The sequence below is a fragment of the Cavia porcellus genome, unplaced genomic scaffold (assembly GCF_034190915.1).
Source record: "Cavia porcellus strain 051 isolate PalLab524CR breed Dunkin Hartley unplaced genomic scaffold, mCavPor4.1 scaffold_10, whole genome shotgun sequence".
NCBI classification, from domain to species: domain Eukaryota; kingdom Metazoa; phylum Chordata; class Mammalia; order Rodentia; family Caviidae; genus Cavia; species Cavia porcellus.
This window is the reverse complement of record NW_026947493.1, coordinates 36,878,761-36,893,360: the sequence shown is the minus strand read 5'-3', so window position 1 is coordinate 36,893,360 and position 14,600 is coordinate 36,878,761. Positions and strand designations below refer to the sequence as shown.

Below are 14,600 nucleotides of genomic sequence, written 5' to 3'. Positions count from 1 at the left end.
TTGGGTAAAAAAAAAAATGAAAGACTCCCCAGTTATGAAAATTTCTCAGTGTATTTCTTTTTGTTTAAAGTTGGAGAGTAGACCTAACATTTCAAGTGTTTTAAACATACATCCCATTGTGTATTAAGACATAAATATGTAAAATTTATTCACAGTAGATAATTTATATATAATACATTGAAACAATTATCAGTGGTTTAGTATTATTACTTAATGCTTATTAAACATAAGATTTAATTTAATTCCTTAATGGGATGCCTGGGGTTTTAAAATAAACACTTGTTTCCATTTGTGGAATTTACTTATACTAGAATATAAATAATTTACACTATAGAACATCTCCCTGTTTTGTTAGAGGAAGCAGAGGGACCAGAGGGACTATAAATATAGTAACTTACACCCCGGAGTGGTCTAGCACAGTACTGCTGACAGGTCATTAAGTTTCTTTTGTCTGTTTGAGGGTCTGTCTGTGTCTGTCATGAGTTGTGTACCCAACAAGGATCTGAAAAGCATAGCAATGAAAGAGAATTCAGAGTACTCAATCTTATTGTTTTCCTGAGAAAATGAAATCAGATTTGGTTTTATTTTTGCCATGTATGATAGAATGTAGAGCTTCCCAACTGTTTCCCTCCCGGGTAACATGTTTCCAAGCACAGAACTCTTTGGAAAATAGCACCACATTGGTGGAGGGCTGGGTGAGAGAAACGAAGAGTTCTGGCGTGCTCAGAATTAACTCCACCTCCCTCCATCTTTTAAAAATGGATTGTAATACCTGTGAGGTGTTTAGATCAAAGGACATACATTTCCTTATGAATAGTGGTTTTAATTGTCTAGCATAGACACATAATTTCATTATTTACTTAATAAAGAATAATGACTATGTTACAAATCTGATACAAAATCAGATTGGCACTTTAATTCTTCTAGTCAGTATCCACTGGAAATTTTCTAACAAAAATGTTATGATACTAAAATCTAAATAACTTCCGTAGTCAAAACTATATTGTTACAGTATGAATTATCTAATCTAAAAGTTTATCTTATCTAAAATTGTGTTTAAAGTTTCTTAATGTACAAACACCAAAATTGCCAGCAGGGGCTGTCAGACATAATACTCTTTTTGATTAACAAAGTCTGAGATACCTACAAGCTTCAGAGGTTAGAACAAAATCAATGTAGAATATGCTGCCTCAATTTAAGGGATATGTACTGTGGAAATGTTCTCTTGGATGTAACACTTCAGGCAGCTCTTGAAAAAATAGCTTGTTGAGCATGCGGGGCTTTGGTTATGGGTATCTGACCAGCCATGCTGACCTTTGGAAAATTAACCTCCTGTAGCTGTGAAGTGAGGACTGTGACCTCTAGGATCCTGTGATTCAAGGTTTAGGATTCTACGAGCAAGCAAAGAGCAAAGGGAACCCTGTATAGACTGATGTATTGCCTGTGTCCTGTGAAACGTAGTACCAAGTCACCAGCATGGACAGAGGTCTTAAATGTGATGGTCTGCTCTGCTCAAAGATGGAAACTTGACACAAATAGCAAATTAGTATGTGTATCCCATTGAGCATACTAAGGCTCTATATGAATACTTTTTGGGTTGTCATGAATTCAGTGATCTTAAGATGTTATGAAAGCTTTTTGTGACCCTGAAGAGGCATATACCAGTAATAGTGTTGTAGGTAACCCAGGGCCTGAGTAAGGAAAGGGAGAGAGGGAGGGAGTACGTAATGACTAGGCTCTGGATTTCCCATAGTAAATAAGAGCCTGCTCACGAATTTGGGCTACATCATTCTTAACAGTTCTGCCATCTCACACTGGCATTTACTTGGCTTTAATTGCATAACTCCCACATTTTGAACGAGATTTGTGAAACTTTGACCTTTTTATTCCTCTTCTGTAAGAGTGGTGGAGCACTAAGGTCTCCTGGTTGTTTCCTAGTAGTAAATAAATTTATCACTTTATGTTGCATTTCTAGTATTAAAATGATACTTGCAAAAAGTCTTAATGCTGATTTGGTGGTTTTTCTTTAATAGGAGTATCTTACCAAATTAGGCAATACAGAGTGTCATCCGGAACAGTTTTTGGAAAGAAGATCAAAATTAGATAAACTATTGATTATTATTCAAAATGAAGACATTGCAGGTTTCATTCACAAGGTAGAATATTACATCAAATTCTTTTTAATTTTTAAAACATTTTTTAATCTGTGAGGCTGTTTTTAAAATAAGCTTTGAAGGTAAAATTGTGTCCCTAATGTACTTTTGTTCATGGTAGTGTCACCAGTACGTAAATGTTGTATTATATTGGGAAATGATGTAGAGAAAATTATTTTTGTATATGACTTGCCAGGTAAACGCAGTAATGTGGGTGAGCCTTATTATATTTTGTTGGGCTTTTCTTGGAGGTTACTTCATACAAGTTTCAGTTCATTCCTTCTTTCTCTTTTGATTTTCAATAGGTTCCTGGCTTGGTGACTTTAAAGACCCTTCCTTGTGTTAGTTTTGCTGGTGTTGATAGCCTAGATGATGTTAAAAATCATACATACAATGAGTTATTTGTGTCTGGAGGCATTATTGTGTCTGATGAGTCAATTCTAAATCCAGAGGTTGTCACAATTGGTAAGATCATTCTTTTGAGCATATAATCCCCCTCACCCTCATATTGTTAGAAAACTAAAACTCTCAATTGGTACCTTTTTTTTTTTTTTTTTTTTTTTGGTCTTTTGTTTTTTTTCTTGGTCTTAGAGAAAGGATCTTACTATGCAGTTCAGGGTGGTGTTGAGCTCACTTTGTAGCCCAGGCTGGTTTTGAACTTGAAATGATCCTCCTTCCTCAGCCTCCTGAGTCCTGGGATTGCAGGCATGTGCTGTCATACCTGGCACAACTGGTACTTTCCCCAGATAACTAGGACATTTCCCTCTTTTCCTGTGCTGCTGTTCCTGGTACTGTCATCAGTGTATTTTTTATAGGTATACTACATTCTTAGAGCTCTCTTTCCCTTTAGAGGAAGGTAAAAGACAATGAAAATAGTACATAGAGAAGTATGAGTTCCTATATAATATGAACACTTTGATAATTCAGGTGTGGGGTGATTCTTACTTATCGAACTTCATTATCTCTAACAGAGAGCCTTAAAATTTTTTTGACATTCCTTGAAGAACTTAGTACTCCAGAAGGAAAATGGCAGTGGAAAGTCCACTGTAAATTTCAGAAAAGACTAAAGGAACTGGGCAGGTAAGATTTGGAAAATAAGTATATAATGGTGGTTGATTTTAACATTGTTTTTTTTTTTTTTGTTTTTTTTTTGGCTTTTTCCTTTTTTACCGGTACCAGGGATCGAACTCATGACTGCCTGCTTGCAAGGCAGGCGCTTATGCCGCTGAGCTAAATCCCCAGCCCCTTTAACATTGTGTTTTACAAAAATTTTTCTGTTATCGGTTTGTAGATTATGGACACTGCTGTTTTTCATAGCCAGTCATAAAGGAGTATAAATACCAAATTATTGTAGTCTTTTTAGAATATGATAAGTAGATACTTGGTGAAGTTCTGTTGTCTCTGTAGGTAAAATTGCCCTAAGGTATTGTGAATAGAATAACCAGTTATTTGCTTGCTTGCCTGTGTGATACTGGGAATCTAAGGAAGAGCTTATGCACTGAGCTATATACCCAGTCTTTTTATTTTTTGAGGCAAGGTCTTGTCAGGTTGCAAAATTGCCCAGGCTGGCTCAAACCTGCAGTTATCCTTCCAGAGTGTTGAAGTTATATGCATATGCACCATACCTTTTTTGCCCCCATAGTACTTTTCAGAAAATTGAGCTTTAAATAATTTTGAATTATTGCACATCTTAGAAAAGTTGTAGCAATATCTTTTCTTTTATCCCTTTGTTGGTGGTACTGGGGCTCAAACTTAGGATGTTCCATCCTTGAGCTACATCTCTATACCTTTCTGAGATAAGGTCTCCAGACCAGCCTCAAACTTTTGATCTTTGTGCCTGTCTTTTAGGTAACTGGTATAACAGGCATGGGCCACTAACCCCAACAGCAATTTACTTTTTTTAAACTTAGTTATCTTTAAAGCCCATGAAGTAGACACTTGGGAAATCTTAATTTGTATATGCTTTTATGTAATTTGTATTTATTGATACTCTGTCCATTAAAATTCAAGATTAATAAAACCAAAGGCTATTGTATTTAATTAGTAGCTAGAATAAGATTTTAGTGTAAATTGAGTAACTTCCCTCAGCTCTCCATCTTATATAAGGGCTGTGTAATTCCTACTGTTCCTCTACCCTAAGAAGAACCTTGTGTCGGGTACTAAACCAAGCAGTCATTACTTGCCTTAGTCATTAATCTACTATTTTTTTCATCTTTTTTTTTTAATCGGTACCAGGGATTGAACTCAGGACCACACACTTGCAAGGCAAGGCGCTTATGCCACTAACTCCCCAGCCCCAATGGTTTTAATCTAAAGCAAAATTTCTATACTAAATTTTAGTGCAGATATGGATAGTGGATTCTGCTTACTTTCAGATTGAATGCTAAAGCTCTAAGTCTGTTGACACTTCTGAATGTCTATCAGAAGAAACATCTGGTTGAAATTTTGTCATACCACAGTTGTGATTCTCAGACTCGCAATGCTCCAGAACTAGAATGCCTTATCAGACTTCAAGCTCAGAACATACAGCAGCGACATACAGTGTTTTTAACAGGTAATGAGAGAACTTAGGTTTTCTACTATGAATACATGAGTATCAGTGGATTTTGTGGAGCTGTGAAGCTATAATTCTGAACATGAGTAGAAAAGGATACGGTTGAGGATGGGTGGGGAGGCATTTTATTTGTCCATGTGCACTTTTACTTGGTTTATGATCAATCTGTTCTTTAATTTAGAAAAGAGTATCAAGATACTTTCCAGTTACACAGATAATGGAATAGTAGTTGCAACCACTGAAGACTTTATGCAAAACTTTAAAAGTCTCGTGGGCTATCACAACTCTGTCGCAGAAGAAAGCCTTCCGTTCCTTGGTGCTAATCAGACTCTTGAGTCTCAGTCAGGTAACTTTTCAGCAGTTTTTTCATTTAAGGCAGACAGAAAAAGAGGAATGTTTTCGTCTGTAATTAAATAATGAAATGCCTATTTTGAAGCCATTCATGTCGTATAAAGAGGGTTAGTTTCAGAGCATTGATCATTCTGAGATTTAAAATGCACTAGATTTGTTCATGTATCGTACCGTGGTTAGAGTTTTTAGTTATAGACTGCCTTATGCACTGTTTATACTGTGGACTGTGATACTATGGATTATGCATTTTCTCTGAGGGTACGTAAACTGTTGACTGCTGTCCAAAGGGGCTTTATTAAGAAAAAAGTAGGAAACTGATTAGTGGGATTCAGCTGTGGGCCACTAAACTTCAGATTTATAAAGCAATTTAATTATAGTAAGGCTATCATAGCCTCAGTCTTTTGTGAGATAGCCTCTGCTTTGGTTCCAGATCTGTGTAAAATGAAACATGTACTATTGTTTTTGATGAAAAGCAGAGATGATCAAACATTAGATACAGCTAACCCATTTAGTAATTCAGTGAAGCTAGATGTCAGAAGTTTTATTTTACATTTGTCTTGCCAAATACTGAATTACCGTATAACTTTAGATGCTGTTTTGACATTAACCCCTTTGGAGCTGGGAGTTGGGATTTCCCAACATTAAACGTGAACACATTTCGCAGAAGCTTTTAGCATCGGATTATCTGGACATTCACACCTAGTGTGAGTGTTGTGACTAAGTGACCTTGTGGCAGAAGACCAAGCTTTAAGGGATGGTGGACTTGCTGACCCTGACACGTTATATTGTGTGAGTAGTGTAACTTTAAAACTTAAACAAATTGTGTATTTCAATAGAGGAGGACTTTTTGTTTTTTGAATGTAGCTCTTTTAGAAAACGATGAAAAGGATGAAGAGGATATGTCTCTGGATTCAGGGGATGAGATCTCACATATAGAAGTATGCAGCAATTTTCATTCAGAAATTCTGAAGAAAGAAATCAAAGGATCAAGTGGAAGAGATCAAAAAAGGAATACTCAAATTGGGTTGCAATCATCCCTTGACATACAAAAAGGTTTATTAGAAGACAAGACTTCCCAAATTGATTCTGAGGAGAGAACTTCTATTGATACAGTGTGTCCTGAAGGAGAAAACAGCAGTTCGGCAGAACAAGATTCATACAGCATCTTTCAGGTTTCTCAGAGTCCATTAAATATGTCCCATCAGTTCAGTCATTTTAATGTTCTCACTCATCAGACTTTCCTGGGAACATCATACGCCCTTTCATCAAGTCAGTCTCAAAATGAAAGTTACGTGTTACCTGCTTATACTCAGTCTAATCTCCGTTAAATTGGAGAAAAAAAAAGATTCTTCCAGGCCATGCTGAAAAAAGATACAGTAACTTTTAAAAAAACAGGTTGCAGACCTCTTCTGTTTCTTAACAGTGAATTACCAATTTATATTCTTTGAACACAAGGTTTCTTACCCTTTCTGAAATGTTTATTTCCTCCTATTTAAATCATGATGGCCTGTAACAGTTTAAACGTCTGAAAACTGAAATAAATATATATATTTCTAACATATATTGTACTTGAATTCTCATGTTGGCACTTTTAAAATTCTGTGTTGTCTGTTACCTGTACTTGAGCTTCAAATTGAAGCCTGTTTTATATGTAAAATTAGATGTTTATAGAAGGATGGTAAAAAGCAGTGGTTTCACTTTTTTCCTCTAATGTTAGATAATAGACTATTTTGATTTAAGCTTTTGTATAATGTTTTACACAGGTATAAGCCAGTGATGTTAGTATTTATAAGAATTTGGCTTTGTACCTCAAGAACTTAGTAGGATTTAATAGCAAGCAGAATTATTTTTTAATCTTATAGGCTTGGATGTCTAAAATTCAGCTCACTTCAGTTTTGATTTTGATAGTATTTAATAATTGTGATTTTCAGTGCTTATGTAATAATCATTGACCAAATCAGTTTTAAAACTTGGGGCTTCTATTGTTAGCAAAGGCATTAAACAATTTGGAACTTGTATTCTTAGATGTATATTTTTGAGTGGTCTTATTTAACCATTTATTCAGCACCTTAGTCTTACAGTCAATTCACACATAAAATATATGATGGAAATAGATTTCAAACCTTTATCTAACCCATATCTAGTGCCTCTCTTTTCTGTTATTTTTTTTCAAAGTCTTTGAGACAAGATTTCACTAATCAGTTCAGACTGGCCTCTTACGCACTGTGATCCTCCTGCTTCAGCCTCTTTATGAAAATTGACCTCTGTGTTTTTGAAAATTGCAGTTTCTATAATAAAAATCATAAAAACATTTTAAAGCAATGAGAAACTTATAGGAGCATAGACTGAATTTGGTTATTTTTAGTAACAGCCTAGATGTGGCACCTAGAACTTTTTATTCAACAACATGTATGACTGGTATTACAAATTTGGAAGAACAATGTTAATAGATCATAAAATTAAGACTTTACAATAAACAGACTGTGACAGCAGAAAATATTAAGACAAAACATTTTACTATATAATGTGCCAGTTTTTTTAGTGACCATTTGAAAAACAGAACTAGGCTATTTGAATACAGTTGAGTAATGAGCACATTTTATCATTTAGAAGACAAACTGCTTTTTAAATTTTAAATGAAGAACTAAAATTCTTTTCTTGATTTGCAGCTAAAGGCATGAGATTAGTTTCCAACTCCTTTTGCTTCTGGAGAAGGCCCTGAAATCACAGTAATAGATTAGTAAAGTATATATGGTAGCCAAGTTGGAAATTATTCCTTATCTTCTTGTCCTATTAGTAGTCAGCTCAGAATAGAAGTGTTACTAGTTGGCCACAGCCAGAGCCTTGTCTTAAATTTTTTAATAATTCTTGTACTAGACCTAATTTGGATATTACACAGGTATTCTTGTACTAGACCTAATTTGGATATTACACAGGTATTTATATAAGATTGTATTTTAAACATAACCAATAGAGATGAGACCAAACCTCCATAATAATAAGGCTTCAAGATGAAATCCTTTCTACTCCCAAGTGCTCTTAAAATGGAGATGAGACACTGAAGAAGTCATCTTTGTAGCCATTGTTTATTCTTGATGGCACAAATCTTAGTGACTAATACAAAAATTCTGCTGAAATAAGGATAGATTTGGTGAATGTGTGTAATATTTCTCCCTTCTTCTTGCCTTGAAAACCTCTGCCTTCAGAAAGTTCATGAGTTAGCAAGACAGTTCTGTAACTCTTCTATCTATAACCATCTTTGTTAATTTGTCTTAAAATGAATAAACAGGCCAAAGTAGGGCCGTTTTCTAGCACTATAAAAGAAAAGCAATGCCTGAAACAACCTTTTGGAATTGGTGAGTGACTAAGAAGTGAAAAAGAACACATTTAGATGTTTTCTAAATATTATGAACACACATGAATCAAAAAAGCTCAGGGGTAGGCTTCAATAGCTGCAGCCATCTAATAATCGGTTATGAGATGCCACAAAAATTGGTCTGGGAGAAAAAGTCTGGTAAGGTTATGTATATAATTTCATACTGAATTGTAATTTTTTGGGACAGATGCTAATGTTCAGTTTGAGGCTGCCAACATAGAAAAAGAACCATAGCCCACATCCATTAAAGCATAGTTGTATTTTTTTGTCTTAGGTTTTAGAGTATTACTGATTATGTTTGCCATTTAAATGTATGCATTTTTAATAAAATTATCTTAATATTTAAACTGTGTTATGATTTTATACTGAAATTTTTGAAGATGGTAAGATGAAAGGAAATTTGAGAAAAGTTCCATTTTATTTCCATTTAATTGAAGTATGTGATTAAGTAATCTAAATCACAATATTCAGCCACAGTTCCCTCCAGTCCACACAGAACAGTCATGTCTAGCCTTGGAGAAAAGCTCATACCTGTCTCAGTTCTGATAGTCCCTTAAGGATTGCTTGCTGTCTATCTCTCTTTTTCAGCAAGTTAGGATTAAGAAGTGGATCCTTGACTTGGTCACAGCTGAATAGCTGTTCTTGGTCACAATCTAAGATAAAATTAACAAAGAATTAAATACTTTTCTAATAATATAGCCTTAGGCTGTAGTATATGGATTCATTTTATAAATCTGTATGCTGGGGAAAGTACAGATGCATAAAATCTTAAAATTCATTCTACCATACAAGGCATACATTACAAGATACTTTCTAGGACTAGGTGCAGATGTTACACACAAAATTAGGGTTAGGGGGTAACATACTAATCTTCAGTTTTCTTAGAAGAATACATGGTTTACTTACCATAGGAATTATTTTGGTACTGAGGGTCCTCAGTTGAAGACCTAGACAGTGGTGCATCTGGATCCAGGTAATAGATCTCATTTGTTCGAACATAGGGAATAAAATGGGGCAATTCAGGCATCCCTCCTGATAATTCTGTTGGACTATCTCCTAGCATCAGATTCTCTCTTTCATAGCTACTATTTTTTAGTGGTAAGTGGAATGCAGTAGTCTGAGTTTGTTGTGTCCTGCTTTTCATTGGTGGAACTGGTGATGATTGAAACCTATTTTTAAAAAATAGTCATAAATTTTAATAAGAAATTGTGTATTTTAAACACATCTCTTTAATCAAATTTCAAGTTTTTTGAAATGTACCTGTACCAGCTTTAGAAGCCTCATGTTAATATCCTAAATTTGACATTTTACCAGCCTTAAGCTAAGGATATATATATATTTCATATAATAGAGAAAAATGGCTGGATTCTAAAATTGGTGGTAGCTGGGTTAATTTAAGCCTCATTTCTTAGATAATTCATCATAAACTCACTCCTCACCATCTTAACTAAATTTACTATTATACTGACTTCTGAGGCAACTCTAAACTACTAGTTCGTACATACAAGTCACAAAATATTTGTAAGTTTTAAATCTCCCGTTGCTTAACTGAATTTCTCATTCTTTACCAATCCCTCATTTTCTTCCCCAACCTAAGTAGAATGCCTACTGCATTGTAGATGCATCTAGAAAATCAACAGTTAAATCCTAATAGAAAACATCACCCACATTCCTACTTTGGCCCAGTCTAGCTAAAATGCTAGCCTATCCCTTGGACCTGTGCTCCTCGTCTTTTTGTAATTACTGTCTTTATGCACTAGGTGCCTAATCTCACCTAGATTTTTGAGCAAATGTTTTGTAGCGCTTGTTGCATGCATAAACTACTAAGTAGTTATAGAAATAACCCACATACCTTTCTTTGCTGAATGAATAAATTTTCTGAGGTGGTTCTTCCTAAAAGATGAATATATAAAACAAGTTTTTAGTTTTTTGCTATGTCCTCAGGTACTTCAATGGTTATTGTTGAAGTAATCTGAGGACAGTATTTGAGTGGCATAGTAGATAATGGAATGGGACATTTAGTAGTTTTCCAGTCAAACCAGTAATTCCAAATTCTAGTTGGCCACTGAATATAACCAAGGGTCTTGCATAGGTATTGAAATATTGAAGAGCATTCAGTTGTAAGTACAAACTGTAAAGGGCCACGAAGGAAACACTTTTCAGTTTTTTGGGCCCTGTGGTTTCTGCCACACCTACTCACCTATAGATTGCACAGTAAAGTCGAAAATGACTAAGCAGAGCTATGTTCCTCTAAAACTGCCAAAATAGTCTGCAAAATGGATTTGCCCACAGGCTATCGTTTGCTGTTAGCTTGTTTAGACATGGAACACTTTGGCTTTAAATTGAGAAATGAAAGTAAGATGCGCTTTTACCTTTTTGAACAGATGCCACCTGACCACTGGATCAGTTTCTTGAGATGGATGAATTTCTGGTGACGTGCCTCTATTTTGACAAAGGTGCTCAGGGTTATTTCTCTCTACCAAATGAAGCAGTTCCATCTGTCGTCGTATCTTTTTTTCTTCTCTCTGCTTTTGAAGCTGTTTAGGGTACTTTTCTGATGCTGGAACATACCTTTTGAGAGGCTTGCTTATATTCCAATCAGGCCTCTTAAGACATTGCTTTGTATGTTTTATTTGTTTCTTCTCTGTTCTTAAAAAGTGATTACACTGGTCATAACAACTGTTTTCTTTTTCTAAGTTGGCTTCTTTATCCTCACTTAGTTCTTGCTTGTCTTTGTTAAACTGTCTGCTAAATTCTGCAGCCATCTCAGATGAACAATTTATAACTTCTCTCTCTATTGATCCACAGTGTGGTTCAGCACTGGTAAATAGTCCTGTGTTAAAGCCATCTAAAAAAAGTTTTTTAGGTATTTTTAAAAAGGCGTATATATAACAATTTTAATCATTTCCTTTAAGACTTTAGAAGTGAAACTGAAAGAACAGCTGATGACTGCACTATGCACTGGCAACCACCATTCTACTTCGTCTATAAATTGACCTTGATAAAGGAAATTTTGTTTGCTTTGAGACTTGCTTATTCATTTGGCAGAATACTCAAAGTTTTGCCCATGTTGTGGTGTGTACTTCATAATTTTGACTAATATTTTGTTGTATAGTACACCCATTCATTTGTACAGATAGCTTGCTTCCACCTTTTGAGTTGTTGAAAATATTGCTGCTATAAACTCAGGTATCCAAGTGTATCTTTGAGACCTTACTTTTTCTTTTTTGGGTGTATACCAGAAGTGAAACTGCTGAGTGATACGGTAATTCCATTTTTAATGTTTTAAAGAAAGGCCATATTGTTTTCTATAGCAGCTATACCATTTTACATTTTAGTTAGCAGTACACAGAGGCAATAATTTCTCCAAAACCTCCACTTTCATCACTCCGAAGCATGTATTTCAGTGGCACAAGCAGATCCACAATGCCATAAAACCAGCATCACCGTCTGCTTCACATGATGTGGCTCGTCTATGTGTTACTGACATAAAGCCCAAAAGGCAGAAAGTAGTCCAGTGTTAAGATTTCCTTAAGACATCTTGGGTTTGAGACAGTGGTTTGAATAGGGATATTTCCTATCTTACAAACAGTGAAACTGGGTTTTGTTTCTAATTTACTACTTTATCCTCATAGCCACTAGTACTGACAAGGTCAAGTGGTAATGAAATGGCTTCAAGAAAAGCTGGGTGTAGTAGTGTATGTCAGTAGTCCCACTGACTCAGAAGATCAAGGCAGAATCAGATGAGCCCATAGGTTTGAGACCAGCCCAGGCAATACAGCCTATGCCATGCAAAATTTCTAAAAACAAGTGAAGGGCTGAAGGATTCCTAAGCACAGATAATATATTAAAATGATACCCAAAATGTTGCCTTATTACATGGCAAAAAGCTTAAAACCATTTGCACATGTAAAGATACTCAGTATTAGCTGTCACTGGGGCAATGCAAATCAATACCACTTAAGATATCGTTTTAAAGCCTCTGGCTAGTGTGGTGGTACACGCCTGTTATCCCAGCACTCAGGAGGCTGAGGCAGGAAGATCTCCATTGAGGCCAGCCTGAACTACATAGAAGACTGTCTCAAAAAAAAACTAAGACAAAACCTCCTTGGAAAAAGAAATCATGAAATCAGCAACTTTATATAGTATTTGTGGGAATGTAAATGATACAGTTGTTTTACAGTTCAGTAGTTCTTCCACATGCTGCAAACGGTTACTGACTCAACATGCAAATACGTATGTGTTCACAGCAACATATACATAAAAAGTGGGAATAAATGTCCATGAATTCGTGAATGAACAAAAACAGATATGACCCAACAATAAAAAGGAATGAAACAGTGATAAAATAATTTATACTACAGCAAGGGTGAACCTTAAACAGCATGCTAAAGAGAAGCCAGACAAATAAAAGGCCACTTGGCAATATTGCAGTTGCATGAAATATCCGGAATAGGCTAATATTCTAAGACAGAACATGAACTGGAGGAAAGGGGAAGCAGAAAATTGCTAATGGGTTACTAGGTTTCTTCTGAGTGATGAAAAGATTCTCGCAGCTGATTATGGTTATGAATGCACAAGTGTGAATATTCTAAACTACAAAAATGTAGTTTTTGAAGAGTAAAAACCCTTCAAAAGGATGGCATCTCAAAACTTAAAAATCAAGACATGCCTTTTTTTTTCTCTTTTTTTTTTTTTGTCTTTTGGAGACAGGGACTTGCTGTGCAGTTCAGGCTGGCCGTGGGCTCATTTTGTAGCCCAGACTGGTCTTGAACTTGCAAATGATTCTCTTGCCTCAACTTCCCAAGTGCCGGGATTACAGGAGTGTGCCACCACACCTGGTTTTATTTTCTTAAAAACTTCAAATTTCTTGAACTTTTAAACTTTGAGTGGTAAAAAAAAAATGCTAACTGCTTTGTGATTTTTATTTCCAAATTTAAAATCTAATAAAAAAATAACCACACGAATACCTGTTTGCACACCAGTATCCTTCTTGGGAGAAGTCGCAGAGCTGATACATGTATCTGTTCTACCACCAGCTTCATCAGAGCCGCATCTTGAATTTGAAGAGCTAATGGATGTATCAGCTGGCAAAGAGAAATACATTATCTCAGAACAGCACTTTTGAATTACTGGTAGTGGAAATTGGACAGAAGGGGCAGAATACAGCTAACTGGTGGTGCTTGTCTGACATGCCTAAGAGTCCTGGGTTCAATTCTTAGCACTGAAAAGGTTTTAGATAGCAAGAACTATGTATAGCGGTAAGTAAACCCAAGACTCAATTGAATCGGAATGAGTGGTACAGAAAACATTTAGAACGATGTGCATAAATTTCCTACAAAAAGTTAATTGCATCTTTATCCTTCACTGAATTTAGGGAGATAACTTGGCAATTTTTTTTAAAGCAGAATATACTTACTGAGAGAATGAAAGCTTCTGTCTAAAAGAGAGACAGGAGGAATCCTAAGTAGGCTGCTGAGAATCCCACCTTCTCTGGGGATTTTTATCGAACAGAACCATGCGGTGAGGTGGGTCCAAGGTGGAAAAAATGGGAACTCGCGAGGCAAGCAGACATGAGTAGGGCAGAAATAATTATTTTCTTAGAAAAAATGAGAACAAAACTGCACCTTCTCCCTGTGTCACAGGATTATTGTAATAGGTGAAAGACATATTGTATATGTAAGGCAATTTACTCCTATTTTAAAGGTCAGACTAGTTTAAGATCTGAAATACCTTTAAAAATATTTAATAGGTCTATTCAGGTGTATTTTTAATAATAGGCAAATATTTAAAATCATTCTCAAAAACTATCATAAATAAAATTTTGGTTAATTACTTACCACCAAGATTTTTAGCCAATCTGGAAGTATCATGTCCCTTCTGAATCAGTTCTCGGATTCTCTGTTCTTGTTTTAGTCTCTGAGCCAGCTCTTGTGCTCTCTGCATTGTCTGGAAGAGCTCACTTGTCTTCAGAGCCATGATTTCCTGTTAACATCAGCATGTACAACTGTCAAACTTACTACAGACTTGACTATTCTCTCAGCAGTATGTTCTGGCCTTTGCCAGGGTATTTAACAGTTAACAGGGCCCGCAAATGGAGCTTACGTTTATTTTTGAGAAGGGGTCTCATTGTGTGGCCCAGGCTGGGCTCTAACCTGTGACCCAT

The 14,600-nt window shown here is 35.7% G+C and overlaps 2 protein-coding genes across 14 annotated transcripts in view; one reads left to right on the top strand and one right to left on the bottom strand.

Moving 5' to 3' along the window:
• The window catches only part of Tasor (transcription activation suppressor), an 82,633-nt gene that overhangs the window by 43,402 nt on the left and 24,631 nt on the right, over window positions 1-14,600 (top strand). For 4 of the 8 annotated variants that reach the window (XM_063257312.1, XM_063257310.1, XM_063257313.1 and 1 more), the window contains 6 exons: window positions 2,034-2,156; window positions 2,459-2,618; window positions 3,125-3,233; window positions 4,529-4,707; window positions 4,889-5,053; window positions 5,923-6,619. In XM_063257312.1, the coding sequence (XP_063113382.1) occupies window positions 2,034-2,156; window positions 2,459-2,618; window positions 3,125-3,233; window positions 4,529-4,707; window positions 4,889-5,053; window positions 5,923-6,386 (1,200 nt within the window). In that variant the 3' untranslated portion in view covers window positions 6,387-6,619. Of the gene's footprint in view, window positions 1-2,033; window positions 2,157-2,458; window positions 2,619-3,124; window positions 3,234-4,528; window positions 4,708-4,888; window positions 5,054-5,647; window positions 6,620-14,600 lie in introns of those variants that run through there. The other 4 variants (XM_063257314.1, XM_063257317.1, XM_063257316.1 and 1 more) reach the window with 2 other exon arrangements.
• The window catches only part of Ccdc66 (coiled-coil domain containing 66), a 46,750-nt gene continuing 38,242 nt past the window's right edge, over window positions 6,093-14,600 (bottom strand). For all 6 annotated transcript variants that reach the window (XM_013143870.3, XM_063257319.1, XM_013143871.3 and 3 more), the window contains 7 exons: window positions 14,275-14,419; window positions 13,405-13,521; window positions 10,807-11,282; window positions 10,287-10,327; window positions 9,341-9,603; window positions 8,966-9,087; window positions 6,093-7,776 (listed from right to left, as the gene is read on the bottom strand). In XM_013143870.3, coding sequence (XP_012999324.1) covers window positions 7,684-7,776; window positions 8,966-9,087; window positions 9,341-9,603; window positions 10,287-10,327; window positions 10,807-11,282; window positions 13,405-13,521; window positions 14,275-14,419 — 1,257 coding nt within the window. In that variant the 3' untranslated portion in view covers window positions 6,093-7,683. The remainder of the gene's footprint in view (window positions 7,777-8,965; window positions 9,088-9,340; window positions 9,604-10,286; window positions 10,328-10,806; window positions 11,283-13,404; window positions 13,522-14,274; window positions 14,420-14,600) is intronic.